The sequence below is a fragment of the Halichoerus grypus genome, chromosome 12 (assembly GCF_964656455.1).
Source record: "Halichoerus grypus chromosome 12, mHalGry1.hap1.1, whole genome shotgun sequence".
In the NCBI taxonomy this organism is placed as follows: domain Eukaryota; kingdom Metazoa; phylum Chordata; class Mammalia; order Carnivora; family Phocidae; genus Halichoerus; species Halichoerus grypus.
The window spans coordinates 23,096,617-23,122,179 of record NC_135723.1 but is presented as its reverse complement, the minus strand read 5'-3'; the positions used below and the strand labels follow the sequence as shown (position 1 = coordinate 23,122,179).

General features: G+C 34.6%; 1 protein-coding gene and 1 long non-coding RNA gene across 5 annotated transcripts in view; one reads left to right on the top strand and one right to left on the bottom strand.

Annotated features, from left to right (window-relative positions):
- The window catches only part of LOC118540965 (uncharacterized), a 34,586-nt gene extending 18,786 nt beyond the window's left edge, over positions 1-15,800 (top strand). Inside the window, exons 2-4 of one of the 2 annotated variants that reach the window (XR_013443106.1) lie at positions 3,707-3,811; positions 4,601-4,706; positions 14,470-15,800. This is a non-coding gene — a long non-coding RNA (uncharacterized LOC118540965). Of the gene's footprint in view, positions 1-3,706; positions 3,812-4,600; positions 5,473-14,469 lie in introns of those variants that run through there. The other variant, XR_004919894.2, reaches the window with a different exon arrangement.
- PHTF2 (putative homeodomain transcription factor 2) overlaps positions 1-25,563 on the bottom strand; it is a 116,254-nt gene that overhangs the window by 4,698 nt on the left and 85,993 nt on the right. For all 3 annotated transcript variants that reach the window (XM_078060063.1, XM_078060062.1, XM_036100321.2), the window contains 9 exons: positions 24,219-24,405; positions 22,524-22,679; positions 17,590-17,808; positions 10,725-10,853; positions 9,023-9,295; positions 8,686-8,817; positions 5,783-5,869; positions 1,797-1,952; positions 701-796 (listed from right to left, as the gene is read on the bottom strand). In XM_078060063.1, coding sequence (XP_077916189.1) covers positions 701-796; positions 1,797-1,952; positions 5,783-5,869; positions 8,686-8,817; positions 9,023-9,295; positions 10,725-10,853; positions 17,590-17,808; positions 22,524-22,679; positions 24,219-24,405 — 1,435 coding nt within the window. The remainder of the gene's footprint in view (positions 1-700; positions 797-1,796; positions 1,953-5,782; positions 5,870-8,685; positions 8,818-9,022; positions 9,296-10,724; positions 10,854-17,589; positions 17,809-22,523; positions 22,680-24,218; positions 24,406-25,563) is intronic.

Genomic DNA, 25,563 nt, shown 5'->3' with positions numbered 1-25,563 from the left:
AATAATCGTAACACTGAGACACAACTAATTCTGTACCATTCTCTGAACACTTATAAACAACTCTAAGAATTCATTCAATTTGCTATAGAAATTGAGATTTTAAACAACATTTTCCTTTTAAGAAAGAAAAGCATTACCAACACTGCAAAGCAGTGCTAAAAACATTTTATTGAATTACCTCCAAGAGTTATTATTATGAAATCAGATATTTTGAAATTATATTCTTTTTGATTGTTACAAAAAATGATTTGAAAATTTAAATGTTTACTGGTAATATATATTTATTATAATTATTATGTATTACTACTTTTTAAGCTAACTCAGGCCAAGCAGAAGACCGCTCTCAGAAATACAAAATGAGAAAATTTCCAAGTTAACATTAAATCTCCCTTTTTGAAATCTATTTTAAGTTCTAGGAGGCAAAATTTCCAAAGACGCCAACCTCTACAATACTTTAAACATTATTAAAGTCTTAAATTTTTAAAAGTTATTAAAATTTCAAAATGAGATGATTTGGATTACTTTGATTCGTTTTACAGTAAGTAAAATGTACATGGCATAAATGTGTTCAAATATAATTTGGAAACAGTTTGGATAATCATAAAAACCAAACACAAGGTAGGATCTGCAAACAGAAGACTCAGTTATAATGTCAGAACAGCATATTCTACATTATATCCATTTTCAATTTCATTTTTACCTTTAGCAGTTTAGTAGCCAGCTTTAAAACATTATTCACTAGTGTCAGTTCCTCTTTTTTGTTAGGTTTCTTCTCCATTTTCAAGTAGAGGTTTATCTTTTTATAAAAAAGGAATAAATAGTTAAAAATACTTACTGCATGGAGCACTGGGTGTTATATGAAAACAATGAATCGTGGAACACCACATCAAAAACTAATGATGTATGGTGACTAACATTAACATAATAAAATTTTTAAAAAATTACAATACTCATTTTTAAAAGGAACTGAAAGACAGGCACTGAAATATTAGTGGTGGTTCTCTGGTTATTGAGATTACAGATGACATTAATATTCTCCTTCATACTATATTTTATAGTCCAAATTCCTACAATAAACATGTTATTTTATAATAAGAAAACAAGGACTTATTTAAATTTTCAAATATAATGAAAGCTGACACAAGAAAGGCAAACCGGATGTCATTATTTAATAACAGGTGAAACACTGCAGTCCCAGAGCAAAAGCAACCTCAAGAATAAGTGAGAACTAGAGCAAAGTAAATCAACTGGTTTGTCTGTTCCTCTCCCCTTTCCCTTTAATTGAGCTCCTGTGACAGGGTTACCGATTTTTAAAAATCAAACTATCCCTGACAAAAACACTAAAAAGGTTTTCATTGGCTGTACGTTTCTCTGAATAATTCCTATGAAATGGTAAGGAAAATATTAAACAAATTCATACAAAATACAGTTAACCATCAAAATTATTATGCTTTACCCTTCCTACTGAATAAAAATTCATACTTATTCAAATATGGCTCTGCTACACTGCCAAGCAAATATATCCCACTAATGGTTTAAAATTCATCGTTTCTATAAATAGTACTTCCTTCTTGTCAAATAAAAGTGAAACAGAAAAACAGCAATTAGATTTGAAATCTGCATCGAGGCAAGAACACTGAAGGTGAGGCTTGTGTTCTTTCAAATCTCAAGTTTTGTTTTGTAACACAAATGCAATCTAACAGGTTCCTAAAAAACTTGAAGTAAATGAAAAGATTTTTAGTTTAATATGTGGATTATAGACATTAACTTATAACAGAATAAACACGCATTCTCACCTGTTCAGTAAGTAATATTGAGGTATTGCTATATTTTTTACTTGTTTCTGATCCAAGGGTAACAAATCTTAGGAGGAAAAGCGTTAACGAGATGCACCAGATTACTAGCTCCCAATTGTAGTGACAATCAAGGAAGATCTCATGCACATGAAGCAACTAAAAGTGTATGAAAAAAGCAACAGGAAACAGCAATGTGATTCAAACAATTTCTTTTTAAAAGGAAATAACATTTTATTTCATACAAATGGATCATGAATGTAGTAGTACATTTTAAAAACATTCCACATTTATTATGGAATATTTCAAACACATAAAACATATAAGCAAAACCCATGACTAGACGTGGTAGAGAGGATAACTGTCTCATTCCTAATTTAAAGTAAATACCCCTAAGGTAATAAATATCATATGAACAATGTTTGCTCTAATTTTTTAAAGATCTACTTTATCAGATTAAGAACATACTTTCCACTATTATGAATCTCCACTAAAATTCACCAATTTATTTTCTGCACCTGTTGAGATGATCAGATGTTCTCTCCTCTAAAAATCAACTAAAGGAGCTCAAACCAGATTCGGGGATTTTCCAAATTGAAAATCTTTGCATTCCAGGGATAAACTGTATTGGTCATGGCATATTTATTGTTCCTAAGTTGCTGGCTTCATCTCCCTAGTTTTTGCATTGAAGTTAACAAAGAAAATTAGTTCATAGTTTCCCATTTTCATATTGTCTCTCCTGTCAACTGGTATCAAGATTCTTTTAGTCACCTAAAATGAGTTGGGGAATACTCCCTTTTTTTCTATTCTTTAGATATTTTGTGTAGGACTAGAATTAACTGTTTAGGGGCGCCTGGTTGGCTAAGTTGATTAAGCGTCTGCCTTCGGCTCAGGTCATGATCTCGGGGTTCTGGGGTCGAGCCCCGCATCGGGCTCCCTATTCAGCGGGGAGTTTGTTTCTCCCTCACCCTCTGCCCTTTCCCCCTGCTTGTGTCTTTCTCTCCCTAATAAATCAATAAAATCTTAAAAAAATATAATGAGCTGTTATCTGAATAATTGGCAAAATTCAACTGTAAAACCACGTGGGTCTAGGTGATTTTTGTTGGTGGCAAATTTTTAAACTATTGAATCAATACTGCTTTATAGTTATAGGTCTCCTCAGATTTTCAATTATGTTTTGAGTCAGTTTTAATAAATTATGCATTTGTACAAAATTGTCCGCCGAAGCTTTCAATTTCAACAATATAAAGTAACTTATATTAGCATTCTTTTAAAAAAAACTTCTTAACTGTGCCAGTAGCTTATGGTTTAATATACTGTGCTTTTTCTTTTTAAACATTTGTTATTGTACGTTTTAAAACTTCCAAATGCATGAGTTTTCTTGCTGCTGTCATTTTCCTACTATAACTGCATTAGATCAAGTGGCCTGAATGGTCTCAGCTGAGAATTACTTTGTGTCCAAGTACATGGGAAAGTTTTACAAACTGTCCTTGTGCCTGAAAAGAATATGTATTCTCTGATTTTAGAACAAAATTTTAACTGTTGCTTACATACATATATTCATTATATTTTTTTATCTGTTTAATCTATGAATTACTGAAAGAAATGTGTTGAGACCTCCTAATGAGGTTTTTTCCTACAATTTCTCACCTTAGTGCTATTGATTTTGGCTGTCTATACATATATTTGAAGTTATATGATTACATGCATGCAAGGTGGGAATTATTAGATCTTCCTGATGAATTATTCTTTTAATTTTTGTCGTTTCCCTTTATCCCTTGTACTTAGACTACAGTCTATTTCATCTAATATTAATATGAACTCACCAGCTTTCTTTTGCCTGCAGTAGCTTTTTCTATCTTACATTCAAAACCTTTCAGAGTTATTATGATCCATGTGTCTTTTGTTGATAGGCATAGAAAGGTTTTATGTTCCTAAGAGACAGAACTACTACAACATGTACTCCAGGAACATGGAAATTAAACCCGGAAGAAATGGCTGAGATGCGATAAGGAATTGTGAGTACAGAAATCAGTCTTTTCAGGGCACCTGGGTGGCTCAGTCATTAAGTGCCTGCCTTTGGCTCAGGTCATGATCTCAGGGTCCTGGGATCGAGCCCCACATCGGGCTCCCTGCTCAGCGGGAACCCTGCTTCTCCCTCTGACCCTCCCCCTGCTTGTGTTCCCTCTCTCGCTATGTCTCTGTCAAATAAATAAATAAAATCTTAAAAAAAAAAAAGAAATCAGTCTTTTCCTCTTCATTGCTTTTATGATTTTTCTCTTTGTTTTTGCTGTTCTGTGCTTCTCCACAGCATGTCTAAGTGTGGATTTACTTTTATTGCTCCTTCTCATTCTTGTGCTTCCTAAATCTGAAATTAATGTCTTTTATCAATACAGAAAAACTCTTAGCCATTATCTCTCCAAATATTGCTCTCCTTCTTTCCATCTGGAATTCCTACTGGATATTTATTGGATCTCCCATCTGTCTCAATCTCCTTTTCATATTTCCATGCCTTTATCTCTGTCCTATATTCTGGGTAACTTCTTCCATCTCCCATTCACTATTTTTAGCTGTCTTCAATCTGCTATTTATTGTTTATTGTGTTTTAAATGTCAATAACTGTATTTTTCATTTCTCTGAAGTGCTGTCAGTTCTTTTTCAAATCTGTCTGTCCTTTTTCCATAGTGTTATCTATGTCTTTATCTTACAGTTCCTATCTGATCAGTCTATCATCTGAGGTACCTGGAGATCTAATCCCGCTGTTTGTTGGTCTGTTGACTCACTCACGATGGATTGTCTCTTCACAGCGTTTTGAAACCTGAAGGGGCTTCATCTGCGGAAATCCTAGGAGGCCTAGGTTGAAGTCACATCCCCCTAAGAACAACCTTGGTTTTGTTTCTGCCAAGTATCCAGGTATCCAGGAACCTAGGACCACTTTCCACATTGACTTCTTGACAGAGAGGTTACAGGACAAGATCTGTAATGTACATTTTAAACCCTGAACCTATAATAAGTGCTGACCTACAGTTACATATTCTCAGAGGAGAGTTATCCCCCCTCGTTCTTGTCAGTCCAGGCAGAGTCAGATGAGCTTTCTTATTGTCCTCCTGTGCTGGTGAGCAGGCTGTTTTTCTTATTCTACCTTTTCACTGAGACTGTAGTCCTTTAAGGGGAAGCATGTATAAGGAGGTATGTATGCAGGCGGAGGCCTCATTTTCTGTCCTGTGGACATAAAATCTCAAGTCTCTAGGATACTAAGATTGACAATGTACCTCATTTTATCTGAGGGCTGCCACAGCATTAACACATATACTTAATTGCTGTTTTTTAATTTTATCTTCATTTTTGGCCCCTTACTGTCTTATAAACTCAGATAAGTAATATGTGTATAAAAAAGTTTATATATGTATATTAAAAAGCTGAGTTTTTTTCTTCCCCCCAGCATTATATAGTGTTTTAAAGCATAAGAATCTTCAGGTAATCTAGTATGTCATATTACTTGAAATGGAAGTTTAATTTTATAACCTAGACTATCCTGAGATATTTTTGTGCTTCCTGACTAATCTTGGACAATGAGAGTTCTTTTTCAGAGCCTGAGGCAGTCAAGTCACAGTGACAATCCAGATATAAAATGAAAGAATTAATACTAAATGTGAATAAAGCAGAGATTCATGAAAAACAGTCTGAAACAATCTCATAATTCTAGTCACTCATAAGTTTGTTTTGGGAAATAAAGATAACCAAGTGAATGGTGGGTAAAAACTAATTACTATATATTCAATTAACAGACATCTGAGAATATGCTGGTCACTGTTCATACACAGAGATGAATAAAACACATTCATTAATTCTACTGAAAAAAGATAAACTGCAAAAAGTCAATTTTAAAACCTGTATAACTAGGTTTATTATTATTAGAAAGCCTTCTGGAGCTAAATAATTATAGATGTGGTTATCTAATTTTTACACATTGGAACAAGTCAACTCACCTGGGCACAACAGATAAACACAACTGATATAGTCAACAAGAAAGCAGATGAAACTATTACATCAACTGATCGCTGAGGACCTCGACGCTGTGGGAAAAAAGGGAAAACACTTTTAAATATATTTACTAATTAGCAGCTAATTCCATGCTTTCAATTAAAGTGTTGATCCATCCCTGCAGGTTGATCATAGCTTACAATGTTGAAAATATACCTAATTTGTCAGATGAATTTTAATTACAAAGTGTTACTATTTCCTGAGGATTGCAATACAGTCAAGATGGTGAATACATAGCACAGAATTCTTGGCGTAACTTCCACATTTTTCATTTCATTTCATTCCAAATATTTTGTCAAACACTAATCATTTATTCAACAAATGTTTCTTGAGCACCTGCTCAGAATGGGGCCCTGTGTTAGGTACTGGAAATATAGCAGAGAACAAAACAGACATGGTCCCTACCCTTCACAGGAACTAGCAGGAGGCCAGACATCAAGCTTATAACCACAGATCTATGTGATCAATTGTAACGAGTGCTATTAAAGGAAAGGTAAAGGATGCTTTGAGAAAACTGGTAGGGAATTTGGTGTAAATATCACTTCCTTAGGGAGATCTTTCCCATTTCACACTCCTAACTCTCAATTACAAGTTAGGAAGATGGCCTGGGAAGATCTCCCTAATAAAGAGGTATTTATGCCAAAATAAGGTGCCAGGGCACGATGGCACATGGCAGTGTTCCTGGCAGAAGGAAAGGCAAGTGCAAGAGCACAAAACAGGAAAAATAATATTGCAATTACAAAACTGAAGCGGTCCAGTGTGGCTGGAATGGAGAGAGGAAAGTGTTTCAAAATGAAAGGAGAGAGAGGCTATCCTCAAGAGCTAGGTCACGAAGGGCACTATAGGCCCTATTCAGATTTTGTTCTTCAGCCTAAGAGCAATGGGGAACCTCCAAAAAGTTTTAAGAATTATATGATGAAATCTACATTTTGAAAAGATTGCTGGTGGCAGACTGAGGAATGTACTGGAAGCAGGGAACGGGAATGCAGGGAGGCCAGTTACCAGGCAACTAGAGCAGCCCAAAGCAGATGATGGACAGTTTCAATTAGGGTGGTGGATACGGAAACAAAGAGAAGTAAATGGACCCAAGATTTATTTTGCAAGTAGAAAGGGTGGGAAATGGTGTTAAGTTGGATGTTGGAAATGCAAGAGAGGGAAGTAAATACCAAGGATAATTCCTAGGTCTAGGCTACATGTTTCCCTCGCTGAAATGTAAGCTCCTAAAGATAAGGACTTTCATGTCATCAGTAGTGGATATTACATGGTTAACATTAAATAAATGCTTATTGAATAAAACAAACAATGTACAAAAGAATGCAACACCTACTTAGGGTTGATAATGAGGAGGAATTCCAGGTGGCTTCTTACTAAGCTACATAACAAAGATCATATTCGTCCCTCCATACAACAGAAAAGCCACAGTGGGCAAAAATAATCGAAGCCAATTTTTAGCATTTCCCAATGGAGACTAACAAGTTAAATCAATGAACAGAATTATGAATTTTTTAAATAGAAGGTTAGACAAATAGTGCAAACTTTTTTTTTACTTCTTTCATCGTCACTTCAAAAAAATAAAGATCTAGGTATATCAGAGGGAAGGTTTCTGGTCTTTGGGTCAACTTTATTTAAGACCTGATTACTCCATTAATAATGAAAATCATTGTGTCTTTTTTTTTTTTTAAGATTTTATTTATTTGCAAGAGAGACAATGAGAGACAGAGAGCATGAGAGGGAGGAGGGTCAGAGGGAGAAGCAGACTCCCTGCCGGGCAGGGAGCCCGATGTGGGACTCGATCCCGGGACTCCAGGATCATGACCTGAGCCGAAGGCAGTCGCTTAACCAACTGAGCCACCCAGGCGCCCGAAAATCATTGTGTCTTAATGCAACAAAGAAATAATCCTCAGAAGAAGTGCTTTCCTAAACCTAATTTAGGTGTTTCCCATTTCCCTCCTGAGTTTTTATATCTTACTTCCATAATTAGGAAAGTTATTTAAAAAGATTAAAGGAAAAGAACAGCATGAGAAAAATGGCTTCAAACTGCAAGCTAATATTTTTAAATAGTAATAGGCCACTTCAGTGAGGCTACTCACTGATTAGTTTTAGTTTTTTTTAATTCTTTCTTTAAGCAGTGGGCTCCCTCTGCTGGTTTCTGATAACCATTCTAGGTAGAAACAAAATCTTTAAGCTTTTTAATGAGTAGAAGTTGGTGAGATCTACGAAAAAAAAGATAAATGTCAAACCTGAAAAACAAAACATATGGATAAACAAATATAAAGCAGAATCAGATCTATAAATACAAAGAACAAACTGCTGGTTGCCAGAGGGAAGGGGGGTGGGAGGATGGTCAAAATGGGTGCAGGGGGTAGGGAGGTACAGGCTTCCAGTCACGGAAGGAGTAAGTCACAGGAATAAATGGCAGAGGTTAGGGAATATTGTTGGTGGTACTGTCATAGTGCTGTACGGTGACAGATGGTAGCTACACTTGGTGGTAAGAACAGCACAACATAGAGAGAGGGTGAATCACTATGTTGTACACCCGAAACTAATGTAACATTGTATGTCAACTAGGCTTCAATTAAAAAATAAATTAAAAGAAGATATATTTAGGATAATCTGATCTTGAATAATCTACCTAAAATGTATTTAAGCCTTTTAGACTTCAGGTATTTTACTCTAAAGAACCAGTTGAACATTTATTTTGGATTTCTGCATATGGACTGAAAAGAACTCTAAGTATGGCCACACAGCACCGCGCTAGTCATTTAGATATACATCCATATTGACAAAAAGACTGAAACTCTCAGAGGGAGTCAGCATGTTAAGAGTACTTTTATCACTGTCATTCTACCTTAAGATAGGACCGGAGAGATAGCCACATTTTTATATTCTGTACTTTCTTCAACCGGAAATGAGGAACCTCAGATTTTCGAGCCCTCCTTGCCGATGTTAAGTGTCCAAAGAGTTTTGCAAAAAGTAATCGCTAAAAAAGATTAGGGTAAGGATTAATTTTCAAGTAGATTACCATAGAAAAACAAAAATTGACAAAATATGTCTTAAAAAAACAAAACAGGAAAACAATTAGCAGGTCAAAATGATTTAATGAAATACTAAAATACTTCAGGAATTCTTTAAATATTATGAAAAGGATAAAATATTCTCTACTCAGAATTCTATATTATACCCACCTGTTTATAAGTTCTTTCTGCTACACAGAGCAAAAAAAAGAAAATCCACACAAGAGACACACGAACCACAAAACTTATTATAACCATAGAAAGAACTATGACATCTTCATTAGAACCAAATGCAATCACATAAAGTTCTGAAGCAGAATGTGCTGTGAGTTGTTCCAAGTCTGTAGCTTGGGAGAGTCGGAAAACAAATGGAGTTAAACCCAGGATTAGAGAGATTGCATTTCCAAAAATCTGGTATCCTATTCCTGGTATATGGCTGTTCACCTTTACAGAGAAAGAGAAAAAAAGAAAAAAAAAAAGTACACAAATTTTATCTACAGTAAAATGAATTCCTATTAACCATTATTTTATTTATAGCCATATGAAACATTTTGTTAAAATATATGAGTTTTAATACATGAATAATGAAATTCAAATTTACTCAAAGTTTGGAGAGCATATTACAGGGAAACTAAGTCATTATGTCTTCAGTTTTAAAAATAGTTCATTATCAGACTTCTAATTCAATAAACAAATGCAAAAGGATGAACTATCTTGGTCTTACCTAGATCTGGAAAAAAAAATTCTATGTATCTCATTATTTCAAAAGTTAGAAATATTCATATATACTTTAATATTAAAAAGAATGAGGAGATCTCATATCCACTTAAGCTCAGTTCATAAAAACAAAAATGAAGAATTCTACTTATTTGATAAATTTGCAATTTGTGTTTTCCTTCAAAGAGCACAAAATACAAATGGATATCTCCTTAAACTCTAAAACCATTTCAGAAGACAGAGTATGTTAGAGGGGGAAAAAATTAAGAAAAGGGGAAAAGGGGAATTACAGAAAAGGAAATTGGAAATTAAATAATGGGAAATATAAGACTGGCAGGACTATGAGGGATCTTAAATCCCAGCTAACTTTCAATCATCATATTATACATTCTGTAAATGACCTGCTGGTTCACAGGCAGTTAAGGTATGGAGAACTAACTAGACCCAAATCTCCAGAGACTCCTTCTGCATTAGTAATAGGAAAGAGATCAATTTCTAGAGCAGTTACTTTCATTTCTGTCCTCCAGAAAGTGTGCACCATAGTTCTCACACATTTAACAAATAACAGACAAGAAATTTAGAATTGCAAGTTAAATCATGACTAGCTTTCCAGAGGAATCAGATAAAATTTAAAAACTGTGTCTGATAAAAGACACAATTTAATAGAAATGGAAATTAAAACCCATAGTGTTTGTACTCTACCTCCTCAAACTACTCACGATTTTTACACCACTAGCTGCATTACTTCTATATATTTAAGCAAGTATCAAGACAAATATTCTATTTTGGAATTTTTGGGGTACTAAGAAATAAATGAAGCAGGAGGGATGACACAGGAGAAAATAAGCCTTCATCAACACTTGTGTGTCTAGCAGCTCCTCAGTTTGATCCATGAAAAGCAAAAGAAAGAATTAAACATAAAAGAAGGAAATTTTAGATTGCACCATCTACTCTTGGTGAGAAGAATGAAAACACTAAAAGATGACAGTGGTTTGGCGATAAATCACTATTTAAATCAGAGCGCCAAATACAAATAACTGTCTTTTTCAGGCTGAAGAAATGAGTAAGTTGTAAATATAACCTCCTAGTAATTATTTAATGTATTAATAATCACTGTCTTATTCCTGAACTAAAAGAATAGAATTTAAAAACTCACTCTGTTCATTATCATTCCGCTGATTTCAAGCACGGACATGTCTGCTTTCTTACAGTCATTGCCTTCCCACACTATAGCACTGATTTTTTCTAATCCTGGGTGGGAACTATGGAGCCAGGGCAAATGACTCTACAAAAAATAAACAGAGATAGGTGAATACATTTGTCACATTTCATAAATAAAACGTGTGTGTATATATAAACTACACTAAAAAACAAACTGGTGAATACACTTATCATATTTTATAAATAGAACACGTATATATATATGGGTATATGTGTATCTACACACACCCAACATCAGTGACATTAAAATTCCATCTTAATGTTAGTTAGCATATACATTGAGCAGATGGCATATGAAATTACACAGTTATAAAAAGCATATAAGTGGGCGCCTGGGTGGCTCAGTTGGTTAAGCGACTGCCTTCGGCTCAGGTCATGATCCTGGAGTCCCGGGATCGAGTCCCACATTGGGCTCCCTGCTCGGCGGGGAGTCTGCTTCTCCCTCTGACCCTCCCCCCTCTCATGCTCTCTCTCTCTCTCTCTCATTCTCTCTCTCAAATAAATAAATAAAAAATCTTTAAAAAAATAAATAAAAAAATAAAAACATATAAGTTAAGAACTTCCTGTAACATTACGGTATTAGTTAGGCAAGCTATTGTTCAAAAATCCTCTAAAATGTGTCAGCAAAAGCACTCAGCTGTCAATCTGTCTACGTAGCTACTAATATACTAATGTTCCAAGACAAATGGCTATCAATTTGTTCATATTACTGACTCTCAAGCTTATGGTCATTCAATACAAAAGCACATGAGAGGTCGATTTAACCTGTTGGAAGACCAAACGGTGACACAATCTCATCCTGAAAGAGACTCTCCCTCACACCTTCAGCCTCAGTATTTGATTTAGTTACTTTTCTGATATTTTAGTCTAGCATTCCCCAAAGGATCGATTTAACCTTTTTTTTTTGTTATAGAGTAAATATTGCAAACGGAAGCACATGGAACTAGAAGTACTCTCCCAAGAATAAAACACCTCTCAATGTTGCAAGAATAGAAAAAGAAAAGAAAAATTGAAAGCCTTAATACAAAGAATCAGACACTTAAGTTTGGGGTTTTTTGTTTGTTTTAGATTTATAATTTAAAAAATAAAACTGCAGGGCTCCTGGCTGGCTCAGTTGGTGGACTCTTGATCTCGGGGTTGTGAGTTCGAGCCTCACATTAAGTAAGCAGAGATTACTTAAAAATAAAACCTTTAAAAAAAATAAATAAAACTTCAAAATAGGATAGTTGGGGATTAAAGATAGCAACAAAATTAATACAACACTAATCTTTACATTGTCAGATATTGATAAAAGAAGTTACCATTAGAAGATCAGACTCCAAATGGGATGACTCTATTTACATTACAGTATTGCTAACTTATTTATATAATGTATTTCATTAAAATAACTTCTAACAATGAACAGAAGAATCTACTATAGTTATATTTATCCTCTGAAGAATAAAAATGTGATTAAAATATGGTAAAGATTTTTGGAAAACTTAAGAAATATAATATTTTCCTGTAAGGAGAATAAAATTGTATTGATTCATTTTGATTAACGATATAAAATAATACTTCAATAATATGTAAGAAAACATTATGGGAAGTTATTATCATTCTGACTTATACATTAACTTTCTTTATGTAATGCCAGTAGCCATATTATTGGCAAAGCTCTTTTACATTTAGTTTATTTGACTCTGAAGAAGTTTCCTCTGAATATTTATCTTTTTTCCAAAGATTAGTATTTTAATATACATTAACCATCACAGCATATATTTCACTACTGGAGAGCCTTAAAAACTGTAAGATACTAGTTATTAACTATCCACTTAATTCCACAAATATTCCACGAAATATTCTAGCTAGGATAGAAGTAATTTGTACCGAAACACATATCCAACTTTCCATGGAAATCTAGGTAATTATGAAATGGAACGGAACTACAAAGCCAGGAACAAGCGGGACAAGCTGAATACAGAGTATGAAGTCTGAGAGGCAAGGTTTCCACCCCTGATTTACAGGCTCCTAATCTTTTTAAACTCTCAGTCTGTTAACAGTGAATTAAAGGCTTCCCGATTACATGAAGCAAGGCATATGAAGAAGGTCCATCTAGAGACAGAAATAGGAATTCAAGAAGTTCTTCACCCTCCTTCCAGAAGTATTCATTTTGCCCAGCTACCTTTGCAGTTACTCTAACTAGCATTTGATATCATCTTCCTATTTCTAGAAAGCCAGAAGGCAGGAGAAAAAAGAGCAACTAGAAACTGGTGAATTTAAAAAGAGTTAATTGAAAAAAAAAAAAAAAACAACCCTGTATCTGTGTGTGTGAAATATATTCTGAAGTAACAGTCTTGTTGAAACATGTACTGCCTACAGTGTATGAAGAACAACATTCTATGAAACATTTTTCAAAAAGGCTCAAGGAAAACAGCAAATAATTCCATTTTATAATTTTATCACACAGGTTCTTCTTAGTGTTTTTCAACCCCAAATTTGGAACTCTTTTAATGATTGTTCTTTATCCTCATTCAAAATCTCAACTGCTTTGCTCTGTGTTCATTCAGAACTGCCTGAAAACCTTAACGCTTAAATGGTGGTGTGTTTTAAGTAGATTCACCATGACAAGTGCTTTACTGGAGTTTCTACCTGTGGGAGCTGTACACATTAAAATCTGGCTTTTCCTACTGAAAAATGAATTTCACTTGAACATGGCCTCATACTTCATTATATACTCAGCCATGATTAGAGGAGAGAAATTTTCTGCTGTAGAAATGTTTCAGTTACTATTGCCAAAGAAAATAAAACAGGGGCGCCTGGGTGGCTCAGTCATTAAGCGTCTGCCTTCGGTTCAGGTCATGATCCCAGGGTGCTGGGATCGAGCCCCACGTCAGGCTCCCTGCTCCGCGGGAAGCCTGCTTCTCCCTCTCCCACTCCCCCTGCTTGTGTTCCCTCTCTCGTTGTGTCGCTCTCTGTCAAATAAATAAAATCTTTAAAAAAAAAAAAAAGAAAAGAAAAAACAAAACAAAACAAAACTACAAATTTGGTAACATCCTGACTAGAACACATGGATTCAAATGCTCATTGTTTCTTCATAAGGAGGGATTTTTTAGTCTTTATGGTGGGCAGAAAACGGTCCTCCAAACCTAATACAGACCTCAGTCAAATAAGAAAAAAAAACTGGTAGCTTTTCATTAAAGGGAGTTAATTTCCATTACATGGCTACTATTGAAACTGAAAATATTGAGGTTATTTTTTAGAAGCCTGAGAATACTAAATGTGTGTAAAATCAAGTCTTTAATCCAAAAGCAAAACCAATGTAAGCCTATGATACTAAAATTAATATGCAGACTAGAACATTAAAAATCTTATCAAAAAAGGAGCAGAATGGTGATAGATTTAGGGCCAATTTATTCTGTAGAGCATGCATTAAAAAAATGTATTTCCTTTCATTCACTCGATTTTATTTAAACACCTACTATGTACCAAGCACTGTGTGATTCAACAATGAGCAAAAGAACACCTGGTCCCTGCTTCTATGCCTCTTTATGGTATCACTGAGAAAATAGCTCTCAGGCATTTTCTGAAACCTCAATTCCAGTTATTATGCTCAGCGACGTAGATGAATCTCCAGATGACTCATCCAACACCCTATTCTCATGGATTGTTCATTGTTTTCTTTACTTCTTAAAATCCAGGGACCTTCAGCTACTCCCATGGCCACAGCCCGGATCTTCTCAACACACTGAATTGCTCGACTTCTGAACTGAGTCTTCAACCACAACTCCTCTTACCGGGTGTCTCAAACCTTCAATTCTAAAACACTTCTGAACACATCTATCCTTCAATCTATCAGTCCTTTCTTGGTTTCGTTTCCTTCTCAATCTAACACGTCTAGACGCTTACCATATCCATTACTCCTTGGCCTCTCCTGTACCTGGAATTGCAACTATTTACTGAGCACCTACACTGTGCGACTTTGGGTGCATTATTTAATTCCAAGCCTCAATTTTTCTCATCTACAAAATAAATATATACAAAATACATTGCATTGTCATAGGTTGTGAGAATTACATGACATAATGCATCAGGATTACTATGCACAGTGCCCGGCTGATAGTGAATGCCTTTTAAATGTTTGCTATTACTGATTACCGCAACTGTGTTCCACAGAATATCACACAACTGTGTGGATTGGACAACCACAAACTCATGGTTTCAGATTCCAGCTGGACCCTCAACAATATGGCAGTGTGACTCTTAATGTGTTCATTGACTTGAATACATGCACACACATACTCTCCATTTCCCACAAATGATAACTTCGAGCCTTCAGCACCATCTACAAGCCCCCCAATCCTATCATCTCACTTACTGTTAATAGACCTCCTGCATCCTCATCATCCTACTTTCTCTGTGCACTTCCTCCTCCTATCTCAGCAGAAGATGTGTTCTCCTTCCTATCGAAGGCAAAACTTCCTAATTATGCTTCCCCCCTCCAGAATCTTAAGAAATCTCATTCAACAACTTTTTCTCCAGTGTGTCTTCAGTCCTTCCCTCCTGATTTTCCCCTACGTACACATATGCTTAACTATCTCACATCTCAGGGGGATGGGGACCACAACATTCCCTCAATTCTATTTCCCCATCTTTTAACAATGTTTATGGCTTAATTTGTAGCCCAAAATTTTAAATTTCAGGATATTCAAATTTATCAATCCCTTCATTTTTGATGTTTGCTTGTGTTCTTTTTACCTTCTTTAAAAAATTCTTCTCTTGAGCGTGGAGCCTGCTTGGGATTCTCTTTCTCCCTCCCCCTCTGCCCCTCCAACCTGCCACTCACCCTCTCTGTCTAAAAAATAAAATAAAATGAAATAAAATAAAATAAAACATAATTTCTTCTCTTATCAAGAGTAACTAAGATTTTCTCCTATATTTTCTTGAAAATATTTTAAAGTTTGCTTCTTCACATTCAGGAACTATTTGGAATATATTTTTGTGTAATCATTTGACCTACAACTATATACTGAAGAGTCCATCCTTTTCCCACTAGCTGTAATGCCACTTATGTCATATATTAGGGACCCACATAGACACGTACTACTTCAGGGTTTTCTATTATGTCCCATTGGTCTATTTGTTTATACACTACCTTGGTCTGCTTGGGCTGCTATAACAAAATACCATGGACTAGATGGCTAAGAAACAACAGACGTCTCTTTCTCACAGTTCTGGAGGCCGGGAAGTCCAAGATCAAGGTGCTGGCAGATTTGGTATCTGATGAGATCCCACTTCCCGGTTCACAGACTACCCTCTTTTTGCTGTAGGCTCACATGGTGGGAGGGGCAAGGGAGCTCTCTGGGGTCTCTTTCCTTGGGCACTAAACCTATTCATGGGCGCTCCATCCTTATGACCTAATCATCCCCCAAAGGCCCCATCTCCAAATACCATCACCTTGAGCATTAGGTTTCACCATAGGAACTGATGGGTGGGAGGGGGTAGGCACAAACATTCAGGCCATAGCATACAACTATAATACCATACTATCTTTATTAATTACTATACTTTTAAAGTAAAATTTTATATCCAGTAGGGAAAGTCTCCCTGTTTTTCTCCAAAATTGTTTTAGTTACGCTCAACATTTTGCTCTTTACTGTGGACTTTAAATCAGTCTAAGTTCAACTAGACAGACAAACATAACTGGTAGGATTTTGATAGAAAAAGCAGTGATAATGGGTATCTCTGACATGTTTCTGCATTTAACAGAAATACTCCTAAAATTTCATTATTAAATATGATAGGTTTTTAGAAGGTTCTTTGGTAGCTACCCTTTAGCAGATTAAGTAAGCTCCCCTCTAACTTTAATTTTCTAAGAGCGTAGTTGTTGGTTTAATTATTAGGATTTGATGAGAAATTACATAAGAGAAAGAAGAGGAAGAGTGAGGATTTTAAATGACCACGGGTTTCCGGACTGGTGAGTGGATGGATGGAGATGTCATTCACTAAGATTTTGAGAGCCATAAGAAAAACAGATTTATGAGGGAAGATGGGAGGTTTGGTTAAATTTGAAATACTGGTGGAAGATTCAAAAAAAGATATGGCATAGACATGTGTTGTGCAATATGGCACCCTACTCACACATTGCCACTAAGCACTTGAAAAGTGGCTAGTCCAAATGAGATATGCTGTAAAGGTTCACAACAGATTTTGAAGATGTAGTATAAAAAAAGTAAAATATTTCATTAGTATTTTTCACACTGGTTATTTGGTGAAGTGATAATATTTTGAACATATGGGGTTAAGTAAAATATATTAAAATTAATTTCACCTTTTTAAACATTTTAAATGAGGCTACCAGAAAACTTAAAATTACATATGTGACTCTCATTAGATTTCTGTTGGAGAGCATTGCTAAAGCTCTTGGGAGATATAAATCTGATATTCATGAGATATAGATTTGTGAATTATAATCTTATAGGTGGAGTTAAGGCCACGGGTGCTGATCTGACCATGAAGTATGCTGAGTGAGAAAAGGACTAATGCATCTAAAACACAATTTGACTTATAAAACTCCATTTACCAACAACTCTCAGGAACATACGTTTGCAAGGTGACAGACAAAACCATAATATAAATACTGAAATTCTATGTTCCAATGAAGCCAGACCACAGCTCACATAAAAAGAAAAAAAAAAAAAAAAACCCACAGGAATTCTACTTTAATTGAATGTAAGCTTTTTTTCACCTCCGTAAAATTTGTACATACATTCAAAAAAGCTGGACTGAGAGCCCCAAATAACCCAATGCTGTAAACCAACCTGATGAAAAGGGTCGTCTCTATATTCTTTTTTCACACTTGGATTAATTTGAGGATTTTCCATATCTGTCTCACTGGTACAAGATGACCGGCATTCTGCACAGTGTAACAAGTCTTCCCATAATACATCTTCTGTTTCAGACTCTGGCCTTGTACTCTCAGAATCCTGTCTGGAACTTGAACAGCGAGAGCTGCAACTAGTACCCGATTTAGGGGCATCCTGAAATCAAGATATTCTTTGACATTAATACAATTTATGTACCCTTTCCAACTCAAAGGGTTCTATCAGAACCATACATTGCTACTTTTTGCTACAACAAATACACTGTCAAATGACAGTGGGACTGAGAGCAAAACATTAAAAATATGTTAGTTTTTAAGGAATAACAAAACTTCCTCATATCAAAATTTATTTGATTTCACATCTCAGCTCAAGTGTTGTTTTGCATGCAAAGGTTGTGCCTGTTTCCTCCTAAATTTTTATACAAAGTTCAAAATTCAGGCAGGCAGAGACTAGCCTAAGTTCGTATGGCTATTATTTTATCAGTATATATATTGGTATTATATTATCAGTGAATATTAACCAACTTTAACTGATGTGTTTAATGGAGTTATTTTCTTACTCTAGTCTTTTTTTTTAGCAAGAGTAGATCTCATATATTCACTGTTTTTGTTTTTCAAACATAAGTTCAATAAATTGATGTAAAATTAATAAATAATCTATACCAGGAAGATAATTGCCAACTCATATTTTTGAGATAATCTATGGTATAAAAGTGAAAAACTAAAAGGCACAAGTTAAATAATTTCTAATCAGTTTACTTTTTTCCTAGGAGTTGTTAATGTACAAAATAAATACTTTGAGTAAAAGTTTGATTTAATAATTCAAAATAACTTTTACTGAATAAAGAATGGTAATAGCCATCCTTACAGCCAAGTATGCTGAAATTTTCAGATTTGTTTTTAGTTATCCTCTGTCACTAAGATTGTCAATTTTGCCTTTCAAATGTTTTAGATGTATCCCTTTCTTCTTCTCAGGATATCATCAGAGTTCAGACTTTATCATCCACACCTTGTTTGCTATAAAGAGCCTCCTAATTGACCACTATCTGAAAGGCCTTTCCTATTTTCCAGATGAATCTTCCTAAAGGGAGCTTTTTTTTCACTCCTCTGACCAAAATCCTTCTGTGACTTCCACTGCTCTCCTGGATAAAGTTCAGATTCCTTCACCAGCAAGCTCGTCTTCAAATGTGCTACTTTTGGGCTCTGTTCTCCACTCGTCCCTACCATAACCCTCTCCTCCAGTGACACTGGGGCTCCTCCCTAGCCCCTAAACACAGCTTGTTCTTTGTCCCTCTAGACTCTGATTATGTGTCTACCTTGTATCCTACTTTACAGCCTACTCAACCAAGTGTCAGGAAAACACCATTTCCATCCCTTTCTAGCTGGCTTACCTTGTCTCTGACCCTTAGTTTAGTCTTCTGGCAATGGGGGATAAAACTATCTATCTTAAAGAGACACTGAAAATTAAATGAGCACTGTAGCTTTTAATACAAACCAGGTACAAAGCAGAGGCTCCACAAATGTTAGTTTTGAAGCCTTCTATTTAGAGTGATCCCTTTGTTCCTAAAGGGAGGTATTATTATTTATTTCCATGATGATACATTTTACATTGCTATTCAGCATCTATAATATTGTCTGTGTTATTAAATGTTCATGTATTTAATATTCTCAAGTAAATCGTAACTCTCAAATGCACTGTAAGTCAACAGAAGACAAAAACCAATTATTTTTTGCCACTCTTACCATATGTAACAAAATATCTTGAATGAATGAGACAGGTGATTGATAATTAATTTATTGATCTTAGAATGGGGCACCATGAATATAATATTTAGTGTGTTGATTAGGGATTTATTTATGGGAGGAGAATTATCTGTCTGAAGGAGAAGTAAAAATGTTTTGAAAGAGTTGAGCAAGAAAGTAAGTAGAGAAATAAAAAGAAAAAAATTCAGAAAGAAAAAAGGTAAGAATCAGTCTGCTTTGTTTTATAAAAAGCACTCCAAAAATGTTTGATTCACTAACGTCAACCAGAATACTTGAAGCATACACAGTTTTTATCACAACTGTTTTCATTAGGTAGTAAGGCTCAGAAAGAATTAAGTAACCAGTAATTGATAATTTAAAATTTTTGAAAAAGCTAGCTTATTACCTATGACTAATTTCTGATGTAGACTTGCTAATCAGATACAGAAATGAGTAACAAGATTAAAGACCTGATAATTATTTAACTGAAACTAATGGATGATTTCAGGGATAAAAAGTATCTTTAATTCTTTGTAAAAGTATTTTGCCAAATACTGATTAAAAAGTGGGCCACTTTACAAATGTAAAATCTAAAAATTATGACCTATAACCACTTATATGTCAAACAGAATTTTACCTGCAACATTTAGGTTATTAATGGCCCTTTGAATTTCACTAAAAATTGCTGAAAAAAGGCTAAAAATTGGGAATTTTTGAACTAAAGAATATAGCTAACAGCTCATTTAATTTGGTTTGGTCTGCTTATTTTAAATCTTTAGACAGATAGCTAAAACTGAGCATATAATCAAATTAAGGGGAGAAAAATTATTTATTTGAAGGAATTAAGAATTTACAACATAAATGCTTTGTGCCAGGCAATTGTGCATAATCTTATTTAATACTAACAATCTGAGGAAGCTAGTCTCCTCTCTCCACCATACAGATGCAAAAACTGAGACTCAGAGAAGTTAAACAATTTTTCCAAAGTCACTTAAATGTTCTGAGTCTAAGCCCATGGTTTCTTCATTATGCTTCCCATCAAATGCTACCTTCATTAGATGAAAAGCTAATTTTCAATAGGGAATAAAAATTGAAAGATGCTTGTAGAGTTAAACAAAGCAGGAGAAAGTAGGAAACAGGGCAAATGCTTAAAGGAAGTTATCAATTCCACAGGACACCTCCTATTCCAGATAATCAAGTAACTCTACCACCATCTTCCCAACAGGAGACTAGGAGAAGACAACCAGATATACACAGCAGATAGTAGAAAAAGGCAAGAAACTGGGGCAGGGGTGGGGGTGGGAGGAAGGGGAGTTAAGTGAAAGTCTACACACTAAATGACAAGATCGCCACCTCATCCCCAATCCCCTGGATGCCAAACACTATGGCAGCCTAGTATAATATCTACTACTCCCACACCACCAGAAGATTGGATGATTCTCCCTGAAAAACTAAAAACCCCTAAAAAGTATATCTATAGATATTGACATATGGGAGGCTTATAACAAGTGGCTGTGTCCCTAACCAGTCATTTTAGAGGAAGACCATGAGTTCTACCCAGGCACAAAGTGCTTTCCAAAATGCTTTCTTTGTGTCTCACTCTTAAAGAAAAAATATCACCAGTAATTTGAAGAGAACAGAATAATACATATATAAAGATGTCAAACAACAGTACAACACTACCCATATCCTGTCTCAATTTTACTTCTTCAAAGGAGTTTTTGTTTTGCTTTTTAAAACTACCCTGTGAGACTGGCTTGATTTGGGAGAGTCAAAATTTTCTTGAACTGAAATGCACCTTTTAAGATATTTTCTAGTCTAAAGCTTCCTACTTTGCAGATAAAGAATTTGAAGGCCAGGTTTTAATTGTAGGTAATTTTTACATCATTAAAAAAAGATTTAAAACAATCAATGCTAACTAGCTAGTTATCAGCGTTACTTAGCTTGAAACCCAGAAGATTTTAGGCAACATATTTATTTAAAAGTTAAGATCAGTAGAATATTATTCTGCCTTTCAAGAACCTCAAGAGTTCAAAATATAGCTGCAAACCAAGGAGAGCAAAGATTATGGGGTGAGAATACTACCTCTAAAGCCAAATAATTTACCTATTGGAGACTGAAGACCTCCTTCTATAGAAGGCCCTGAATCCCTTCCAGTACGAACTGACTTCTGACTGAGAAATTCACAAGACTGAATTTCACAAGGATAAGGGGACAGTATATCAGACGATCTGGGTGAAGGCAATGAGCAGACACAGTGGCGTTAGTGTGTGTCTAACGGCAGCCACTGAGAGAAGAAACACAGCCAGAGTCACCACTAAGATTAAATAGAGATACAACCACAGAGAAGATTGTATGAAGAACAAGTAACTCTTCCAAGCTTAAAACAATCAAGGTATTCACACTCCAGAACAGCATAATATCTTATTTTTCAAAAGTATAGCCCTAAATCATTAAGAAAAAAATTCTAATATACTCTCGAAGGAGGAGAAGGCAATGTTTATCAAAAAAGTGTCATAAGTGCCATTTGCCTTGAAGTGAGATAATGAAATGTTCTGTCCTTACAATAAAAACTAAAAATACAATTGAAATTCTTTTTCTATTTAAATAGTTTCAAGGGACGTGATAACTTCCAAGAGATGCGATAAAGTTGGAAAAGGGTTTAGGGAAAAACAAGTATTAATAAAGAAAGAATCAAAGAAGAAAAAAGAATTGAATTTTATAATATGGACAACTTAATAACTAGTGATAGTAACATGAAGAAAGTCACTTAGAATGATAACTGCTATGATCCAGAAGCTATAAAGCCTTTCAAACTGCAAAAAAGACTTAACACAGGAGTTCACAAAGTGTCTCTCTAGGGTGGTTGTCTTTAAAAGTAAACAACAAACTGAATGGATGAGTCTTCAGAGATAACGCACAAAATGAGTACAAATGTATAGCTCTCTATCATGTGTGCAGGACAGAAATCTAAAACTGCTACCCTATAAATCCAGATAATATAACAAGATAATTGATACTGATCGGAAATATTTATTTCAATAATTATATTCAGTTGTTGAAAGAAGTTGTAAATTAGTAACACATAAAATAGGTACGTATACATATACGTAAGGACAAAGTATATACCTCATTAGGGTAATGTTTCTTATAATGGTGTGACTGTCTGTTCCGAGGAATGCTCTCAGAAGTCCTGTCCACGTGACGGCGTAATAGGTATCCTGTTTCAGGACCTTCCTCACTGGAGACTTCATCAGAGACATTTGCTATTGTCCTTTGAGTATCCTAGGGTGGGAATATACAAATAGAATTACTGGTAATTTATGACTGAATTTGTAGCTTTAAAACTGTAAAATTTTAAATTATATGTACACACGCGTGCGTACACCTTCAAATAATCTTCAAAAACCTCAAAGTGATTGATTAGTATTACCTGATCTTCTTTAAAAATGTCTTAAATTAGTGACTCTACTGTCATTTCAACTTTAAGAGTAATTCAACAGCCATTTGTCAAATATTGTCCTATAACATTTCTGTTCATGAAAGGATTTGAAGTAGCTTAGAAAATTAAGAATATAAAATAGGATAAAGGTAGAACAGAGACCATTTAAAAGAAGCTGAAAAAACGGAGATGAACTAATTATACTATTTCTACAAACCCCAAATGCCATCAATTTTAAGACCATTACTGATTTAATAATGACATGAGGCAGGAGGAAGTAAATAGTAGTTGTATGCGTGTACATATCAGACAGACAACATTATGTACGTATCAATTTGTAAGAGACATCCAGATTTTGGAAATTCTGAAATCGAGAGACCCCAGAGCTTAAGTTTTATTGATATTTTCATGTTCCTCTCATATAACTTTAGTAGGTAATAAATAGCTGAAAATGTGTTTGAAAGCTGTATGACTGAAAACTTATCTGTTGAGTGATGATAGTGATGTGAGGCTCATATTATCAGAGAGCTAAATGATTCAAAAATCCAAAATCAGAATAAGGGATTCTGTTTCACTGAAGCCCCATGCTATTGATTGTATAGCTACTGGTACTGAAAACACATGTATTGTCAAGTAGTTAACACATACTTCACTCAAAATTGAAGAATCAACACAAATGTTCATGCTCCCATTTCTATATGTAATGAAGCAACATCTTTTAATTTGGCCATTTTTTTTTAACTGTAAGTTTTTTAAAGAAAAAATTATTTAACCAAAAAAATTCAGCAAAACAAAGACAGAGATGATATTACATTAGGCTTTGTTATAATAAATGCAAAATTTCATTATTATTTTGGAAAAGTAAACAAATAATTGTTATTCTTAACAAATATCCTCAATAAGAATTGTTTTCAAATTAAAAACAAATGTGTTGACACCAAAGGTAATGAAGGTAGGAAAAAACAAGGTTAATATTTTCTTTTGGGGAACATGAATGGAAAGCCAGATTCCTAGTTCAGTTTCTAAAATAATTTAGATGTTCTATTTAACCAAATTCACGCACACACACACACACACACACACACAGAAATGAGGAAAGAGAAGACAGGGTTTAACAAACATCAACTATAAATTATGAAGTGCCTTAACATTTTGGAAAAATTGGAGCCATCAATCAATTCAGAAGGTGCCAAGTTATAGTAGCAATCAAGTTTATTCATGTAACTTTATTTGATTTTCAACTTTATCAGTGTGATTTATAATGGCTCACAGAATAAATTTTGGAGAAAATACAGAGTTCAAAGGTGATTCCGATGTCTAAGTCACTTTTCATTCTCTGTTGTAAAATCACACAAGCAAACTATTTTAGAAATCACACTTACTTTGCTGGGAATGTTCCTCAGTGTTCCTGGGTGCCAGGCTGCCTCTTCCGGTCGAACAGTTTCACACTGAGGTTCATGGCTTTGAATTCCCTCTTCACTGCTTTTAACAGTCTTTTTCCCTTCAAGGGATACATAGCCATTGTCAGTCTCCGTTGATTTATCAATTGAATTCTTTGCTTTCTTTGATCTAAAAAGAAAAAATTGCAGAAGCATGTTATGTGGACTTAGCTTATTTTGGATGAGTTACTGATTGAAATTATGATCTGTTAATAATTAAATCTGGTAGTTATTTTTCAGAATGGCTTCCTTATTTTTATAATAAGTAACTTAGAAATATAATACCTATCATATAAAATAAATCAATAGTTGTAAATCAATGCCCTCATTCAGCTTACTTGATAGGTTTTGAGGTCTTAACAAATAGCAACTCTAAGAGACATGCCCTAACTTATCAAACGACTCTTGGTCAAAATCACTTGGTCTTTGCACAAAATCTATGATCAAAATTTTGCCAATTTTATTGTGGTTAATAATATACTGTAAAGTTTTATTTAAAAAACTGTTTCTATAATTATTAATTTGCAGTAAGTGGTTTAACTTGGTTTTAACACTTTCATTTACCCAAATACTACTAGTATATATACATAAGTATCTCTGATAAATTCATTTTACTGTTCAAAGGAGCCATAGGACCTATTGCAACATAAAAATATATGAAGAAAAGGAAAACCTTATAATACAAGTTTCTAAATAATGGAAGAAGTAGAAATGAAGAAAACCAAAAAAATAAAGAAGTAACTTCTCTCACCCACTGAAATACTCTGGAAAAAATATTACCATCATGTAGCCATTAATTACCTAAAAGGCTACCACTGATGTTCTTCATCTATAGGAATTTAATTTTTTCAATACACAAAATACAACATGGAAAGTAATAAACAAAACATTTTGATTAATAGGCCAAAGCTTGAGGAGTCTTCTTCAGAGACTACAGTGGGTGGAAGAATAGCTACCAAAAGAAATGGTTAGTAGAAATATAGTGTAAGTCCCAAACAAAATTAAAATGTGCTCAAGGCAGATTAAGTTTATCATGAAGTTTATTAAAAAGCAACTGCATTTAATTTTACTTAAATAAGTCCCCTTGAATTTTCTGCAGAGTATCCATTTTGCAAGAAAGAAACATTAGTATATCACCTTCATACAGGTCAAAAAACAAAAGTTTTTTAAAAATGCACAAAAGAGGGGCACCGCAGTGGCTCTCAGTTGGTTAAGCGTCTGACTTAGGCTCAGGTCGTGATCTCAGTGTCCTGGGATCCAGCCCCTCGTCAGGGCATCAGGGCTCCCT